Source organism: Panicum hallii, chromosome 3 (genome assembly GCF_002211085.1).
Source record: "Panicum hallii strain FIL2 chromosome 3, PHallii_v3.1, whole genome shotgun sequence".
Lineage (NCBI taxonomy): Eukaryota > Viridiplantae > Streptophyta > Magnoliopsida > Poales > Poaceae > Panicum > Panicum hallii.
The window spans coordinates 62,974,556-62,992,671 of NC_038044.1; the positions used below are offsets into that span (position 1 = coordinate 62,974,556).

At 50.5% G+C, this 18,116-nt stretch overlaps 3 protein-coding genes across 3 annotated transcripts; all 3 read left to right on the forward strand.

Annotated features, from left to right (window-relative positions):
* LOC112884846 (cation/H(+) antiporter 19-like) lies at positions 1–3,767 on the forward strand. The gene is made up of 2 exons (XM_025950453.1): positions 1–244; positions 1,098–3,767. The coding sequence occupies exons 1-2, from the start codon at positions 83–85 to the stop codon at positions 3,336–3,338; spliced, it is 2,403 nt and encodes an 800-aa protein (XP_025806238.1). The 5' UTR covers positions 1–82; the 3' UTR covers positions 3,339–3,767.
* A 1,927-nt stretch (positions 3,768–5,694) lies between these two features.
* LOC112884845 (cation/H(+) antiporter 19-like) lies at positions 5,695–11,193 on the forward strand. The gene is made up of 2 exons (XM_025950452.1): positions 5,695–5,999; positions 8,665–11,193. The coding sequence occupies exons 1-2, from the start codon at positions 5,793–5,795 to the stop codon at positions 10,888–10,890; spliced, it is 2,433 nt and encodes an 810-aa protein (XP_025806237.1). The 5' UTR covers positions 5,695–5,792; the 3' UTR covers positions 10,891–11,193.
* A 620-nt stretch (positions 11,194–11,813) lies between these two features.
* LOC112884849 (protease Do-like 5, chloroplastic) lies at positions 11,814–15,878 on the forward strand. The gene is made up of 8 exons (XM_025950456.1): positions 11,814–12,127; positions 12,194–12,349; positions 12,989–13,051; positions 13,150–13,239; positions 13,327–13,449; positions 13,625–13,712; positions 14,681–14,755; positions 15,606–15,878. Exons 1-8 carry the CDS (start codon positions 11,891–11,893, stop codon positions 15,710–15,712), a joined length of 939 nt encoding a protein of 312 aa, XP_025806241.1. The 5' UTR covers positions 11,814–11,890; the 3' UTR covers positions 15,713–15,878.
* Positions 15,879–18,116: the final 2,238 nt, after the last annotated feature.

An 18,116-nucleotide genomic window follows, 5' to 3' on the forward strand; every position in this document is an offset into this window, starting at 1 on the left:
GGGAGCTAGCTAGCTGCTAGCTCGAAGCCAACAAGTCAGTGAGGTTCTCGACCAGGGAGGGAGTTTGGTAGCAGCATCAACAATGGCGAAGGTGGCGTCGCACGGGGCGTTCCAGGGGGAGAGCCCGCTGGACTACGCGCTGCCGCTCATCATCCTCCAGATCTGCCTCGTCGTCGTCGTCACCCGCAGCCTCGCCTACCTACTCCGCCCGCTCCGGCAGCCCCGCGTCATCGCCGAGATCATCGTAAGCGACTCCTCGACCCTAGCTAGCTAGACGTTTTTACTCGATCGATCGCCGTCGTCCTTTAATTACCAAAGCTGGCTAGAGTGCTTTCTTCTGTTTGGTCTTATCTGGATTTGCCCATGCATATGCACGCCGCCGACGACTTGGATATGCATTGTGATCAGTGCACGCCTGATCAAATAAAAAAAATCGATTTCTTTTTGTTTGCGTGCAACCTACTTATCAGAAAAACTGTTAGCAGGAGACTGTTTCGTACTCTATCCCCATCTAAGTAGAGATGAGAGATGCAAGTTATATATATTTTGAGCCATTGGATCGATCAAAAAATGATAAAATAAATTAAAAAAGTATTTTGCGTAAATAATTTGGGAGAAGATATAAATTAGAGTGGTATGCCATCGTAATTAATTACTTGCATCCTTAATATAGTTAGTTTTCGTCTCACATATCTTAACTTAAATATTTCTTTGAACAAATTTATAAAAAAAATACATCAACATCTTCTCACATATCTTAACTTAAACATTTCTTTGAACAAATTTATAAAAAATATATTAACATCTATAGTACCAAATAAATACGATATCAAGATTTTATTAGCCCGTGATTATTTTTCGATAACAGGATCTGTGTCAAAGTAACGTTTTCTCATTGCCGGCCTAGTTAGGAAAGTCTGATTTGCACTTTGTCAAAGTAAAGATTTGCACACTGACCGATCTAAACACCTTTGCAAATAGATACTGTAAATCAAAGTTAAAATAGTGACTAGCATGAACTACAAATGGTCTCTTGTTTTGACTAGCAGGAGTACACATTGTAATGCTTTCGTAATCGCCGGCAATGGTGTGTGCAGGGAGGGATCCTGCTTGGCCCGTCGGCGCTTGGCCGGAGCACCAAGTTCCTGCACACCGTCTTCCCGCCGGAGAGCATGACGGTGCTGGACACGCTGGCCAACATCGGCCTGCTCTTCTTCCTCTTCCTCGTCGGCCTGGAGCTCGACCTCTCCGCCATCCGCCGCACCGGGAGGAAGGCCCTCGCCATCTCCCTCTCCGGCATCGCGCTCCCGTTCGCGCTCGGCATCGGCACGTCCTTCGCCTTCCGCGCCACCATCGTCAAGGACGCCCCGCACGCGCCGTTCCTCGTCTTCATGGGCGTCGCGCTCTCCATCACCGCCTTCCCGGTGCTCGCCCGCATCCTCACCGAGCTCAAGCTCCTCACCACGGACCTTGGCCGCATGGCGCTGTCCGCCGCCGCGGTCGACGACGTCATGGCGTGGATCCTCCTCGCGCTCGCCATCGCGCTCTCGGGCTCCGCCTCGCCGATCATCTCGCTCTGGGTGCTCCTCACCGCCGCCGGCTTCGTCATCGGCGCGTTCGTGCTTCTAAAGCCGGTGCTGGCGTGGATGGCGCACCGGTGCCGCGAGGGCGAGCCCATCAAGGAGCTGTACGTCTGCGCCACGCTCGCCATTGTCCTCGCCGGCGGCTTCCTCACCGACGTCATCGGCATCCACGCGCTGTTCGGTGGGTTCGTCGTCGGCGTCGTCATCCCCAAGGAGGGGCCATTCGCCGGCATGCTCATCGAGAAGGTGGAGGACCTCGTCTCGGGGCTCTTCCTCCCTCTCTACTTCGTCTCGAGCGGCCTCAAGACCAACGTGGCGACCATCCGTGGAGCCAAGTCCTGGGGCTTGCTCGTGCTCGTCATCGCGAACGCGTGCATTGGCAAGATCGGCGGCGCGGTGGCCACGTCACTGCTCGTCAAGATCCCTGTCCGGGAGGCTGTCACGCTCGGCTTCTTGATGAACACTAAGGGTCTCGTCGAGCTCGTCGTCCTCAACATCGGCAGGGACCGCAAGGTTCTCAACGACGAGGCCTTCGCCATCATGGTGCTCATGGCGCTCTTCACCACTTTCATCACGACACCCATCGTCATGGCCGTCTACAAGCCAGCGCGGCCGTCGGTGCCCTACAAGCGTCGCACCGTGGAGTGCGCGCCCGGCGACGCAGACGGCGAGCTGCGCGTCCTCGCCTGCTTCCACTCCAGCCGCAACATCCCGACGCTGCTCAACCTCGTGGAGGCGTCGCGGGGCACGGGGCACCGCCGCCTCGTCATGTACGCCATGCACCTCGTGGAGCTCTCGGAGCGGTCGTCGTCGATCACTATGGTCCAGCGCGCCCGCCGCAACGGCGTGCCGTTCTTCAACAGCGCCGACCGCGAGGGGCAGCTGGTGGTGGCGTTCGAGGCGTTCCAGCAGCTGAGCTCCGTGCGGGTGCGTGCCATGACGGCCATCTCAGACCTGGAGACCATCCACCGGGACGTCATCGACAGCGCCGCCGGCAAGCGCGCCGCCATCGTCGTCATGCCGTACCACAAGGCGCTCCAGCAGGACGGCTCCTTCCAGTCGCTGGGCTCGGCGTACCACGCCGTCAACAAGCGCGTGCTCCGCGAGGCGCCCTGCTCCGTGGCCATCCTCGTCGACCGCGGCCTCGGCGGCCCCGCGCAGGTGTCCGCCCAGAACGTGTCCTTCTCCGTCGCGATGCTCTTCTTCGGCGGGCCCGACGACCGCGAGGCGCTCGCCTACGCCACGCGCATGGCGGAGCACCCGGGTGTCGCCGTCACGCTGGCAAGGTGCCGGCCGAACCGTCCGCACTCCGACGAGGAGAGCGCCGACGACGAGGCTGCGATCGAGGCCTTCAAGTCCAAGGTCGGCGCCGTGAAGGATGGGTCCGTGCACTTCGAGGAGCGCGAGGCGTGCGCCAAGGAGGTGGTGCTGGAGACCATCCACTCGCTGACCAAGTTCAACGTGTTCGTGGTGGGGCGGATGCCGCCGACGGAGCCGCTGGTGGAGAGACCCGACGAGCTGGGCCCCGTGGGGAGCTACCTGGTGTCGCCGGAGTTCAGGACGTCGGCGTCGGTGCTGGTCATCAAGAGGTACGACCCGGCGACGAACCCGAAGAGCAAGAGGTTCGACCCGAAGGCGAGGCCGCCGGCCGCGACGGAGGAGGACGTGCTGGACGAGGCGGAGATGGGCAGATCCGCCGTGGTACCAGTGCCGTGGTCGCCGGTGAGCGACTGTGCTGGCCATGGTGTTCGTTGAGCTTTGTTCCTTTTCATTCTGCCATCATCAAGAAAATAAAGCAGGTACGATGTGAAATTAATTAAACTTATATTAGTACCCTGTAGTCCACATGACCATTATTACAGTAACCTGTATTGTACATAAAAAATATGAAAAAAAATTGTTACACAAGTACTCCCTCCGTCCTAAATTATAATTTATTTTAGTTTTTCTAGATACATAATTTTGTTATGCATCTAGATATACACTATGTCTAGATACGTAGCAAAAATTATATATCTGGAAAAGTCAAAACGAATTGTAATTTAGAACGGAGGGAGTAGTAGTTGTAGAATTCTACTTCCTACCACGCTTCTTTGAGCGTGTTCCAAATGTACAGTATCGGATTTAATCGTGCAAAATGTATAATTGCCTGCCTCTAAAAAGTTGAAGAGAAACAAAAACTCACATATAAGACGCATGCCACGTTATTGTCATAGCATATTTGCGTTTCTCATCCATTCGCTGAATTACCCGGGTTCGTATGTCCATGACTCCAGTCGAAATAGTAATTAGAAAAATTTTGAATTCTCAAATTATTTGCACCGGTATCTAGAGAGACGAGATGCAACGGCCTCCATCCAGTAGGTTTGGTTTCCAAGTTGGTCCTGGCCTGCTAGTACTTGCTATACAATGAACCATCTGCCCTAAATCAGTGCACTTCTAACTTTGGTCTAAATTAAATTATCTTAGGTTTGATTATTTTTGTTGAGAAAGTTTCAACATCAAAATTAAAAGGACCCAATAATATCGTTTAGGAGCGCGTTGAAGCTAAGAGGTAGAACGCACATATATTATTATTCACCCTGCCCTCCCTCCGTTCGGCGAGGATTAGAAGCTAGAGCACACATGCTGCACGCACGTCTCATTTCAGAAGATGCATTATTCGAGGATGCACCGTTGACTTGGGGGTGACCAACCATCAAGCAAGCAAACCTTATTAATTAGGAGTCATCCCTTTGTTATCTTGATGAGAGTCTAATCCTAATGCAAGCTGTGAATCCCTAATCCCCTCTGCAAATAAAGAAATTTTTTGAAAAAACGGCGGTACTCCTATTCAAAGTACACACGTACGCCTGGTACGAGAAGACTGAAGACCTGCCTGCCATGTATGGTAGATAAGACAAGGCTAATTAAGGTAGGTAGCTAGCTAGTGGGCTCACCATGCATCAAGGAGGCCAAATTGTTGCTTGGCGAAAGCGCAAGTCATCAAGTCGATGAATGGAACCCCGGCCCACGCACGAAGGTCACTCGAGTACGCGGCACGGCACGGTCGGCTCGTCGTTGCTGCCCGGAAACGAGCTTAGCTCATTGGCGCCAAAAGTCCAGGTCCAGGTCCAAGTCCAGCCCAGTGGGAGGCGCGCGGTGGAGTCGCTCGTCACCTCTCTCTCTGACGCGTTCGCCGCGCGTCGTCGTCATCTTCATCTACCTATGCGTACTACTAGCCATCGTATTCTCCTGTCTGTTAGTTAATTACGTACGCTGTGGGTGATGGTGAAGAAACGGACCCCTCTTATGTTAGTCGTCGCCATACGATGATAAGCTGCTAGTTAGTTGTTCGCCATATATAATAAGTACACGTACGTGTCTCCTTCTACCGCAATACATTTGCGCACTTATTGCCCTCCTTGCACGTTTTATATATATACATACATACGTATGTATATATAAAAGTTTGAGAATCGTGGGAGCTGCATTATTCCGTTGTTTAGTCGTCTTTTGTGCAGGGTCAAATGACAAACCTTGGGAATGAATGAACGCAGTATGTACGATCACATACATCTTGTACGTACGTTTTGTTGGATCAGATACACCCTACATCATGAGATACACGTGTAGAAATAGCTACAAACACGTGTAAAATAGATTTTTCATATATATATATATAACAGAGTTCGATACGGTACATATTGAGGGCACGTCTAATATTCTTTTTCACGAAGCTCGTCCACCGTCCACCGGCCGTCCGATTTTCCACGTACGCGTCCACGGCGCCCGCTCCCCTCCATCGGCAGCCGTTGAAGACCCGTGGAGTTATTATATATATTTATATATACATATATATTAACATATATATCATCCGAAATGCGACGTCAACGCTCCCAGGTGCATTATTGGCCTAAACTAATCTCGATCGGAGTCTCCCACGCCCACGCGCCTACAATCTACAGAACAGAATGGTTACCGTGCTGGACGGAGGCAAGCACACAAACTCCAACCAGACTCGTGCGCCGCAGCCGGCACACGGGAGCCGTCCCCCGCCCTATAAAAGGCCCCCCACGCGGCCGCAGCAGCAGACTCCCATCCCATCCTTCCTTCCTCGAGTCCACCCACGCAACCGTCACGAGCCCGGAAGGGGTTTAGTTTAAGCCAGCGGCGCGCGCGCGTCGTGATTACTCTCGATCACCTCGCGCTGCTGGTGCGGCGGCGGCGATGGCGTCCAACGCGACGGCGGCGGCAGCGGCCAAGTGCCCGGGCCCGATGAAGGCGACCTCGCAGGGGGCGTTCCAGGGGGAGAACCCGCTGGACTACGCGCTGCCGCTCGCCATCCTGCAGATCTGCCTCGTCGTCGTCGTCACCCGCGGCCTCGCCTACCTGCTCCGCCCGCTCCGCCAGCCCCGCGTCATCGCCGAGATCATCGTGAGTTCGTTTCCCGGCCGATTCGTCCTCCCCTCCTCCCCCCCCCCCCCCCCCTCTCTCCCGAGAATCGATCGAATGCCTCCGCTCGATCGTTCGCTTCATCTGTCGAGACTAATTAATTGGACGGATTCGAGGGGGTCTCGCCGGAGGCGCTAGGGACGCCGCCACGCACGTTCGGCTCCGCCAATGCTGACGCGCGGGCCCGGGAGGAAACTGGGGCGGGGTTACCACGTTGGGGAGTAGTGGGGACACCGAGGATGGGACGGGACAAAGCATGCCCGTGTCCTTTTCTTACTAGCCACTTCGTCGCCTGTTCCCTTCTGTCTTCTGATGACCTGCCCATCTCTGGTAGTTCGTGACGGGGACATCGGCCGACTTCACTGAACTCCGCTGGATTTTGTGGGCCTCGTGCTATGCCCACCTTCAGTCGCCGGTCAGCCGGCTTGAATTTCCCGGGGATCATCATCATGCCGTTACATACATGGAACCGACTCACCCCATGTTCTAGTTAGCATTTGCTTTGGAGGAAGTTTTTTCCTTTTTTGACCGTCGGATTCTTCTTACAACAGCTGAGCATCAGCATGAAAAATCGATTATGGGTTGGTATCCGGTGAGAATTTGCCTGGGACATCTCACCCTTCCATTCCAACCACTCAGTGTTTCGGGCCGCCACAGCTTTTCCAGTATAGAAATTTGGCAGAGATTCTGAAGAAACCGTGCTGAATAATGCTGTGAAATCACTAGGCCCTCATAGAAGGATCCCGCTTCTTCCACAATTTTATAGTAAGGATTAAGGAACAGACAACAAGAGTCGACGAACAAATTTAATTTCCTCACCGGCCTTCTGATCATTAATGGGAGGGTGGGAGGAAGAGGTTGCTGATAAGAAAATCTTCTGCTTGGTAGTAGCTGTACTTAGAGCCAATCACCCCCCCCCCCCCCCCCAAACAAAAGTAATCTACTATGATGTTTATTTTGTCCCAATTTGCTCCTCAAATCGCGCGGTCATACTAAGTAAGGAAGCACCGCGCGCGCGCACAACTCATCACGTGGTATACCACAGCTAGCAGCTTCAGGCCCGGCCGGCCGGATCCCAACCGTCCTGGGGGAGGCCTGCCTCAGATAGCCCTGCATCCAGAGATCTCCGATCTGTCTCTGAATTTTATAGTGTCTGTTAGTCTAGAGATTGGCAACGGTCGTCTTTTTTGCACAGGAGAAAGGAGATTCTGAGCACCTTCTTAGGGAGATAAACTAAGTCGCAGATGGAAGATTATCTCCTTCTGGGTTACTCTTCGCTTGCACCATGTTTAGGGGGAAACTAGCTGCTTGCTGCTGCTGTCATCTGTTTCCGGAAAAGATTCCAGAATCTGTGTACATCTTGCATCTGTCTGTGATCGTTGCAGCATTCAGCGTATACACATCTGCATACGTACTGTTGTTGATCTCTCATCTATTTCTCCCAAAAAAAGAGGGCATGCATTTCTATTTACAACATGCATCCATGATATTAACCATGTCTGCCTGCAAGCTGAAAGGCCCCTCTTCTGGCTAAAGAGAGTACAGAAGAGCTGTGATTCTCATATTACAGAGAAGAAACTAATTAATGGCTCTCAAGATGGAGAAATAAGTAATATGATCACGTATGGGGGGACGTTGACATATATGCACATACATATATGCAAATAAGTATATGACATGATTTTTGCGGTTTTCCACTGCGCTTTTTGACTAGCCTACCTGCAGTTCCCCACACGTTCAGACACATACTACATATTTTAGACTGCAATTATCGTTGACTCGATCCAGAAATGAACGAGGGCAGGTTTCGATGCATGGTTCATTCCGGCCTTGCTTGCGTTGCTTGTCTTTCTTCTAGTCACCAAAGTCAACTCTAGTTTATGGACGATATCTGCAGCAGCAACAACAAATTACAAATGTATAAAAGCCGAGGCGCATTGTTTAGGTGCATTATCGCAAGGAAATGTAGACTTGTCGCATGACTACCTGCCAACCTAGCTGTCATTTGACTTGTAAAGAGAGATTGCTTAATCAAGAAAAAGAAAGATACAGATACTACTTGCAACAAGTACTAAATACTGGCACACGGACAGTAGTATATTCCATTGCATGCTTCTCAAACAGCTTAATTATTCTTTTTGTCGCTTCCATCATTACCTGCTATCTTATCGTTTAGGTTTCAGAGCGATCTCATAAGAAATAATTACTTAGCCAATACATGTTCCTGGTTTCTGAAATTAACTAGCTCTTCAAGTTCTAACATGTCCCTACTATTTTACTAGTTCTGATCCATTACTGGAGCAGTGTTATTAATTCTATCACTCTGATAAAGTAACCATACTGATATATCTGTAATTTGAACAAATTTTGGTAAAATTCATAAATTTTCTGAAGTTTAGTTAGATTTTTTGTGTGCATCTGCTATGGTTAACCCTGTATTGGAGAGGCTATTCTATTACTGCAACCTAAACTAAGCTCATAGTTTCAGTTTTATACTTTATTATATTTCTATATGTTATCTAGTATTCTTAACTCATTTGCAGAATACTGCATATGAATTGATTTACATATTTTCCAACTGATGTGATGGACAATTCTGTAACTTGAATTCTCACATGCATGGTGTGCCTTTGCCTGATTGATGCAGGGAGGAATTCTGCTGGGCCCGTCGGCGCTGGGCCGCAGCCACAAGTTCTTGCACGCCGTGTTCCCACCCCAGAGCATGACGGTGCTGGACACGCTGGCCAACCTCGGCCTGCTTTTCTTCCTGTTCCTCGTCGGCCTCGAGCTCGACATCTCTGCCATCCGCCGCACTGGCAAGAAGGCCCTCGCCATCGCGCTTGCTGGCATCTCTGCCCCGTTCGCCCTCGGCATCGGCACATCCTTTGCGTTCCGTGCCACCATTGTTAAGGGCGCGCCACAGGGGCCCTTCCTTGTCTTCATGGGCGTCGCGCTCTCCATCACCGCGTTCCCGGTTCTGGCCCGTATCCTGGCCGAGCTGAAGCTTCTGACCACTGACCTTGGTCGCATGGCCATGTCCGCTGCAGCCGTCAACGATGTTGCTGCCTGGATCCTGCTGGCACTTGCCATTGCCCTCTCCGGTTCTGGCTCGCCGATCATTTCGCTCTGGGTGCTGCTCACCGCCGCTGGCTTCGTCATTGCCATCTGCTTGTTCCTCCGCCCGGTGCTGGCCTGGATGGCTCGCCGGTCACCCGAGGGCGAGCCGGTCAAGGAGGTTTACATCTGCGCCACCCTCGCCATTGTCCTAGCTGCTGGTTTTGTCACCGACACCATCGGCATCCATGCTCTGTTTGGTGCCTTCATGGTTGGCATCGTCGTCCCCAAGGACGGGCCTTTTGCCGGCGTGCTCATCGAGAAGGTGGAGGACCTCATCTCAGGTCTCTTCCTCCCGCTTTACTTCGTCTCCAGTGGCCTCAAGACGGATGTGGCCACTATCAAAGGCGCCAAGTCATGGGGCTTGCTCGTGCTCGTCATTGCAAACGCATGCCTTGGCAAGATTGGTGGCACGGTGATCACGTCTCTGTTCGTCAAGATCCCTGTCCGGGAGGCGGTCACCCTCGGATTCCTCATGAACACCAAGGGGCTCGTCGAGCTCATCGTCCTCAACATCGGCCGGGACCGCAAGGTGCTCAACGACGAGGCGTTCGCCATCCTGGTGCTCATGGCGCTGTTCACCACCTTCATCACGACGCCCATCGTGATGGCCATCTACAAGCCGGCGCGGAAGACGGTGCCGTACAAGCGCCGCACCGTGGAGTGCTCGCCCGGGGACGCCGACGGCGAGCTGCGCGTGCTGGCCTGCTTCCACACCAACCGCCACATCCCGACGCTGCTCAACCTGGTGGAGGCGTCGCGAGGCACCGGGCGGCGCCGCCTCACCATGTACGCGATGCACCTGGTGGAGCTCTCGGAGCGGTCGTCGGCCATCAGCCTGGTGCAGCGCGCGCGGCGCGACGGCATGCCCTTCTTCAACAGCAAGGAGCAGCGGACGGAGCAGATGGTGGTGGCGTTCGAGGCGTTCCAGCAGCTGAGCTCCGTGAGGGTGCGGCCCATGACGGCGATCTCGGACCTCGACACCATCCACCGCGACGTCATCGACAGCGCTGCCGACAAGCGCGCGGCCATCGTCATCATGCCGTACCACAAGGCGCTCCACCACGACGGCTCCTTCCAGTCGCTGGGCTCCCCGTACCACGCCATCAACAAGCGCGTGCTCCGCGAGGCGCCCTGCTCCGTGGCCATCCTCGTCGACCGCGGCCTCGGCGGCCACGCGCAGGTGTCAGCCAAGAACGTCTCCTTCTCCGTCGCCGCGCTCTTCTTCGGCGGGCCGGACGACCGCGAGGCGCTCGCATACGCGACGCGCATGGCCGAGCACCCGGGCGTTGCCGTCACGCTCGCGAGGTTCCAGCCGAGCCGGCTGCAGTCGGGGGAGGAGGACGCGGCCGACGAGGCGGCGGTGGAGGCGTTCAAGGCCAAGGTGGGCGCCGTGAAGGACGGGTCGGTGCGGTTCGAGGAGCCCGAGGCGTACACGAGGGAGCAGGTGCTGGAGACCATCGAGTCGCTGTCCGGCTTCAACGTGTTCGTGGTGGGGCGGATGCCGCCGACGGCGCCGCTGGTGGAGAGGCCCGACGAGCTGGGCCCCGTGGGGAGCTACCTGGTGTCCCCGGGGTTCAGGACGTCGGCGTCCGTGCTGGTCGTCAAGAGGTACGACCCGGCGACGAACCCGAAGAGCAAGCGGTTCGACCCCAAGGCGAGGCCGCCGGCCGCGACGGAGTTGGACGCGCTGGACGAGGAGATGGGCAGCGCCGCCGTGGTGCCCGTGACGCAGTCGCCCATGAGCGAGATCGCGTGAGCTGCTGTGTATGTGTTTGTGTTGTGTGTATCGTCGTCTCGCCGATCTCGCTTCCTGTTGTGCTCTGAGACCGAGCATTCGTGGCGAGCATCTTAGCTTGCAGCTGATATGGTAGTTCTGTGCGGGCGGATGCCTGATGGGGATGGGATTGTATCCGCACGTGCGGTCACAGCGGATAAAATGTGTATATATATGCCGTGTATTTACTGGTGGTACATGCAGATGTATGAGTAGCGAACTGTGTAACAACTGGCATTGTCTGTAATCTTCGAGATATAAAACCCTTCTTATTTTCCTGACGAAGATGCTTAGTATTGATATTATTTTTTTTGCAAATCAATATAGATATTCTTTTTTTGGATAAATTAGTACTCCTTCCGTTTCAAATTATTAGGCGTTTTGATTTTTCTAGTTGCATAATTTTTTATTATACATCTAGATATATATTATAATATCTAGATGCATATCAAAATTTATATATCTAGAAAATCAAAACAATTAATAATTTAAAATAAGGGAGTAAGTCTTAAGCGTCACGTCTTGGAATCGGTCATTCCTAATGGCTGAGGCCCGCGAGAGCTCTTCAACTAAAAGGAAGTCCGGATAGAAATATACACGAATGAGCACCTTTATTGTACAAATACAATAACTTGAACAAAAATTGGAATACAGCTAAAAATGTATTAAGATGATTTAAATGGTGCTTGTCAAGAATCAAATACGTTTCTTTTTTTTTTTTGAGAAGAATCAGAAGTTCAGTACGTTCTGGTTCGTTGAGAAAGGTCTTTGCCCATTCTATCTGAACGTTGCCGGCCAAAGGTTTGCGTGCCATACTGCCATCACCGTGGGCCGTGTGGCTCTGCAAGGCGCCTTGAGATATACGCTTTCGAAAGGCGTAGACGTACCCGCCTCGTATCTGCCTTTCTCGGCTCCACCCTTTGCCACGTCACCACTCATCGGATAGCGCGCTTCCTGCCTCGCCGATCGCCGTGCACTCGGAATGGCGCTGCGGCCGCTGCTCCACCACCTCCTCCTCTCGTCGCCTCCCCACCGGCGCCCCAACCTACCGCCGTCACCGCCTCCCTCCTCCTCCTCTGCCACCACTCGCCGCAGCGCCGCCGCCGCGCTCCTCCTCCTCGCCGCGGCCGCGGCCGCTCCGCCTCCGCGGCCCGCCCGCGCCGCCGACGAGCCCGGCGGCGAGGACGTCGACGAGTCCCGCGTCGTACGCCTGTTCCAGGTAACTCCTCTCCCGCCGCACCCTCAAAGCCGCGGAGCTCTGCCCCTAACCCCCGGCCGTATGCAGGAGGCGTCGCCGTCGGTGGTGTTCATCAAGGACCTCGTCGTCGCGGAGCCGCAGGGGCGGGGAGGTGGCCGGGATGAGGAGGTTGACGAGGAGGAGGGCGGCGCCAAGGTGGAGGGGACCGGGTCCGGGTTCGTGTGGGACTCCGCGGGCCACATTGTGAGTGCCTTCCGGTTGGCCTTTCTGTTCGGATTAACCAGGAATTTCAGAGGTGGAATTAGTGCGCTTGGGGTTACTGTTTCGTGCCGATCTGTGATAGAATTTCGGTTCCCATGCCCCCGTGTTATAAGGGACAATCAACATGTCACCAACGTGATCGGAGCATTGATGTGAGTGACAATCAACCAATTCACTATCGTGCTGCGAACACTAATATGTGCATTTACTCGCTTACTGTAGTAGCATAGTCTGTTACAAACTAAAATGTGACTACCGGTTACATCTGTTTGGTGTTTCATAGGCTTACCTGCAACTGGCCCACATCAAAACTTACATACATTTGGACTAAGAGGGGTGTCCACTTTGGCCATCCAATTTGTCTCATCAATCTTTGGTCATGCACTATTGCGTTGATATGTGCCACCTGATACATTCAGTGATTTCAATATATTTTCGAGCATTTTATGTAACTGTGTTTATCTGTTTCCGGTTATGTTGCAGGCTTGTTACTACAGTCAGCTTGATGCTGTGAAATTTGTGTTCTGCGTGGAATACATTATGAGATTGTGTAGTGTTGTATTGGTTGATGTAATCTCTGTTGCTTTGAATTTTAATTTGATTGGTGCATTGGTGCATCAGGTAACAAATTACCATGTGGTTGCAAAACTAGCTGGGGATGGATCTGTGTCTCATTACTGCAAGGTTGCTTTCTTGTCTCATGCACTATCAAGTGCTAATTACACACTAATGATGATACTTCTGCTTATTTATGCCTTTTAACCTTTTTATGTTTTTTCTAGGTGTTCTTGGAGGATTCTAGTGGTAAAAGTTACTCAAAGGAAGGGAGGCTAATAGGATGTGATCCAGCATATGATCTTGCTGTACTGAAGGTTTGGATTGCGTTATTTTTGGCTGGAGTTTCAGTGATGCGAAATTGGTTCCTAGTTGCTATCTTTGAATTCAGATCATTGGTGCAGGTTGATGTTGACAGTGACAAGTTGAGGCCTGCTCTGATTGGCACATCACGGGGTTTGCGAGTTGGGCAAAGTTGTTTTGCCATTGGGAACCCTTATGGTTATGAACACACACTAACTACTGGGGTAATGATGCTTTAAAAAGTTGTTCTAATTTTTTGTTAAGTACACTTCAGAAATTCTAACAGTTCTCCATCCAAAAGTGAATGCATTATGTAATTATGGATAATGTTACTGTTATGCACCCTTGTCTGTCAGACCTAGTGTATTCTGATGGTGTGATCATTAAAGTTTCTTATAGGTGGTTAGCGGATTAGGGAGGGAGATACCATCTCCCAGTGGGAGAGCAATTCGTGGGGCTATACAGACAGATGCTGCTATAAATGCCGGTACTGTCTTTCTTCGTTTTGTATGATGTATGGATTTAATATAATCTCCAACCACCTTTTTCTGACAAATGAAAAGTTAACTGATTTTTAGCAAATGATGATAATAATTGAATTGATGGAGATAACTTTTCATTTGTTTCATTCACTAAAGCTCCCTCGAGATGTGTTTTATTGTTTAGTCATGAGTGACACGCTTTCTTTGAAGAAATTAGGTTATTCAAGTGCACTTAGGCTTCTCAGATTAAATGTTTTGGCCCTATGCATCTAGTTTTTTCTTTTTGTTCCTATGAATGGATAATTCTTATGTTAGTGTGGCTGTGCATTGATTGTAAACGTAGCCACATAGGGATTAGGAAATGCTCTTTCTCCCAAAGGAAGATTACAAAAAAAAAACACACCAGTGCAAGTCTTGTGAGACATTAAGCAGGGTAGAAAACCGCTTTTCTTGCAACCTAGGAACCTATGAGCAGTAAGAATGGACAGCAGATAGCACTTGTTGGTGCATTGCTCATTGTTAAGATGGCCAAGCCTCTTTGGGCCTGTTGGATGAAGTAGATTTGGCCCAACTAGGAGTCCCCTTTGGAGCTGAAAGCATGAATTGGAATAGTAAGGGAAATTAGGCCTTTGATTAGATAGAGTAAAGAGTGCATAGTTTGGAATTCTTTCTTGGCAGATTAGTATACTAGATCTGACACAGTAATTATGTTGCTAGATAAACTGCGACTGTGAGTACGCCATTGTTGCGCTGTTGGCTTGTGGTTTTATTTATACTAACTCTCACTATATATTGGAAAATAAGTTCTTTCTCTTAGTTATTGAATCAAAAATTAATGTTAATGCTATTTACATGGGTTACAATGTACTGGGCTGTGGAGTGTCATTATATTCCATATATGTTCGGCTGTGAGCTGAATACGGATCAATTGCATACATATATCTCCATATTTACAAACTTTTCTTACTTCCAGGTAACTCAGGAGGTCCACTTATTGACTCTTATGGCCATGTAATTGGTGTTAATACAGCTACATTCACACGTAAAGGTAATGCTTCTATCTTATGTTCAGCAATCTGTATTTCCTCAGTATTGAATCATAGATGGCTCATGACATTTGGTATGCGCGTCAAAACTTTAATTTGGAAGAAATGAAACAGAACTTTTGAAAAACAAAAGACATATAATTCTAACAGCTGCCATGTCCTTTCGTGACTTTCGAGTCATGTTCCCTGACTCCTGTATGACGAAAGGAATGGTTGAAAGAAGACTGTCAAGATCGATATTAATTCTCCTTGTGATGGTATTCCCTAAGCAGCAGGCAAAGAGTTACTACCCCGTGGTCAAGACCCATGGTGGAGGATCACGTTTCCGCTTTGCCTTGGTTTGTGGGGAATCTTTGATTTTCTATATGAAATCCCAGGTCATAGTCATACTAAGATGGTGCTATATATTAATTTGACTATTTGTTGCACTTTATCCCCTAAACTTAAAGATAAGTCTATCCAGGTCTAGTGAAACTCCATGGTCCACTCTTTAGTGATCTGTGTTCACACTATCTATTTCGTGGGACTTTACGCCCCTCAGTTTAAGAAAACAAGCTGTAGTGTTGAGTACACCTAGAAACATAACAAGCTGTAGTGTTGTACACAAGCACCTAGAAAACATAACAAGCTGTAGTGTTGTGCAGCCAGAAACATAGTTGCAGATCTCATGCTCTGAGATGCTGTGTACCAGATGGGCCGTGATATCTGTGTCTCTGGTACACATAACACTCCAGAGGGAGATCCTACGAATTGAATTGAGCTGCATTAATCGTTGACAGATATGATCTGAGCATGCAAGATACTGTGCAGAAGATATGCTGAACGTTGCTATGCCACATCTTCCATTTGCAGGATCTGGGATCTCATCCGGTGTGAACTTTGCCATCCCCATCGACACCGTCGTACAGTCGGTCCCCAACCTAATTGTATACGGGACCTCTGTGAGCAACAGGTTTTAACCGATCTGTCGTCCATTGTCCACTTCAATTCATGCTCACTGTTACGCTCACTATTCGCCATCGTACTTGGCGTCTGTATCACTGGATGGTGTAAAGAAGTTTGCATGATCTTGGATGCGCTGAACTTAGATGGTACATACGACGGCATTATCCGCTGCCAAAGTTATCCATAGTGAGTGCAGTTCCGCTACCTCTAAAAAGGGGATGAATTATCAGATGAGTCTGATTAGAGCTGCAGCCTTAGAAAGATCATTGTTCTCTGTGGTCTCTGTTCTTCATCCATAAAGGCAGTCAAAGAAAGGAACTGCAAGAGAAGAACATACCGGAACGACGAGAAACAGAGGAGGGTAAGGGGGAACCTGACAATATGACATGACAGGTTCTCATACACGAATATTACACTTCGTCGCTTTCAGTTGAAGCAGGGGGGCCTTCCTGCTGGGGTCTCTGAAATCGCTTTCATTTAGCACTGCCAAATGGGTACAGTTACTCCCTTGAGTTGAGCTCCATTATTAGTCCCAGATTCCAGAGTTCAGGAAACAAGAAAAGAAACTCTGCCCCAGTTTCCCCTACATTCCTTTTGCCATCCTCTAACCTCCGAATGTAGCAAAGCAAGCAGTGTTGCGTCGCCACCAGCTCCTCGTGTCTGTGCGCAGTCACGCCGCCAGGGCCCCGGGTGCACGCGCGGAATATCAGCTCTGCCGCATGCAGCTTATGCGTTTCTTCAGCCTTCATCGACGCGCAGCAGATGTGTGTCCCTACTTCATGGATGCAGCTGTCTACTGCAAGACATGCTACCAGAACGACGACGGACAGGAGCTTATCAGTGGCAGAACTGGGGGGGGGGGGGGGGGGGGGGGGGCGGGGAGAGGCCATGACCCCCCTAACAATTATAAAGCTAATAATATAGCACGTAATTTGTGGATAAAATTAGATCAAATTTTTGTAGAACATCATTGCAGAACTAAAAGAAAGACGTGTTTCTTTAGGGGAATAGATGATTTCATCCTTAAACTTTCAAAATGACCGTTTCAGTCCTCAACTTTTTTCTTGCAGCTCATCATTCAACGTGTCTTGTCACATTGGCATTACCATATCAGCATCTACGTACTTTTATTTTTTAGCAGCAATATATATTAGTTCGCACATACTTAAAGATAGCGCAACAAAACTTTAACTTGCCTCTACATGATTTTTTTTTAAAAAAGAAACTTTTGTACGTGTATAATAAATATGTTCGGGATCAACTCACTTCCTTAAAAATTGTACGTCATTTTTTCGTCAAGGTGAAACTTTTTTAATGATTAAATTTATAGAAATATTATCTTTTTTTTACCATAGTTGACTATACGTGACGAGGCATGCCATGTAGGATAAAGGACTAAATTGAACCGGATGGAGAAATTTAAGAACTAAAATGGCCGTTTTGGAAGCTTAGTGACGAAGTTCAGCTTCGGCTGAAAGTTTAAGCATTAAATTGACTATTCCATATATTTGTATGGCTCCACTTTAATTTTCTCTCCAGTTCCGCTACCGCCTCTATCAGCAACAGGTTTTAACCGATCCACTTCAATGCATGCTCTCTTTGCCACGCTCGCTACTCGCCAGCGTACTTGGCGTCTGTATCACTGGATGGTGTAAAAAAGTTTGCATGATCTTGGATGCGCTGACCTCAGATGGTACATACCGTATTCTCCGCTGTCAAAGTTATCCATAGTGAGTGCAGTTCTGCTGCCTCTAAAAATGCTATGAATTATCAGTTGACGCTGGTCGGTTAGAGCTCCTTGAGAAAGATCATTGTTCGCTGTACAAGTTATCCATAAAGGCAGTCAAAGGAAGGAACTGCGTGCAAAGAGAAGAAGATGCGGAGGGTCAATTCGAAACAACGAGAAACAGAGGAGGGTAAGGGGAACCTAACTTGACAGGTGACGCGGCTGTGCTGTGCATGTCAGGAATTAGAAACCACCTGAATGATACCAGTACCTCGCTCGCTCGCTCTCTCTCTCTCTCTCTGAAATAGGTAATATTTCAGAGAGCCTCATCTCTGAATGATACCAGTACGGTATGCAGCAAAGCAAGCAATGCTGCATCGCCACCCAGCTCCTGTAGTCTGTGCGCCGCCGGGCCGGCCGGGGGCCCCGGCTGCCCGCGCGGAGGCTTCTAGAGCCTCCGGCGGGGCCAGCAATGCGCCGGCGCCGGGTCCCTGTCCGCTGCATTATTGTGGGCGTCGTGTACCGGTCGGGGAGCGGTCGCCTTCGGCCGGCACGTCGCCGTCCCAGATATTTCCTCTCTTTCACCTCGCCACCGGAGCGCCCGAGCCCGCTCGTGGCCGCGGCCGGCGCCAGGTGTGCGGCGGCCGCGGCGTCGCCTTGCGCCGCCGGCCGGCCTCCGCCCCATGTGCGCG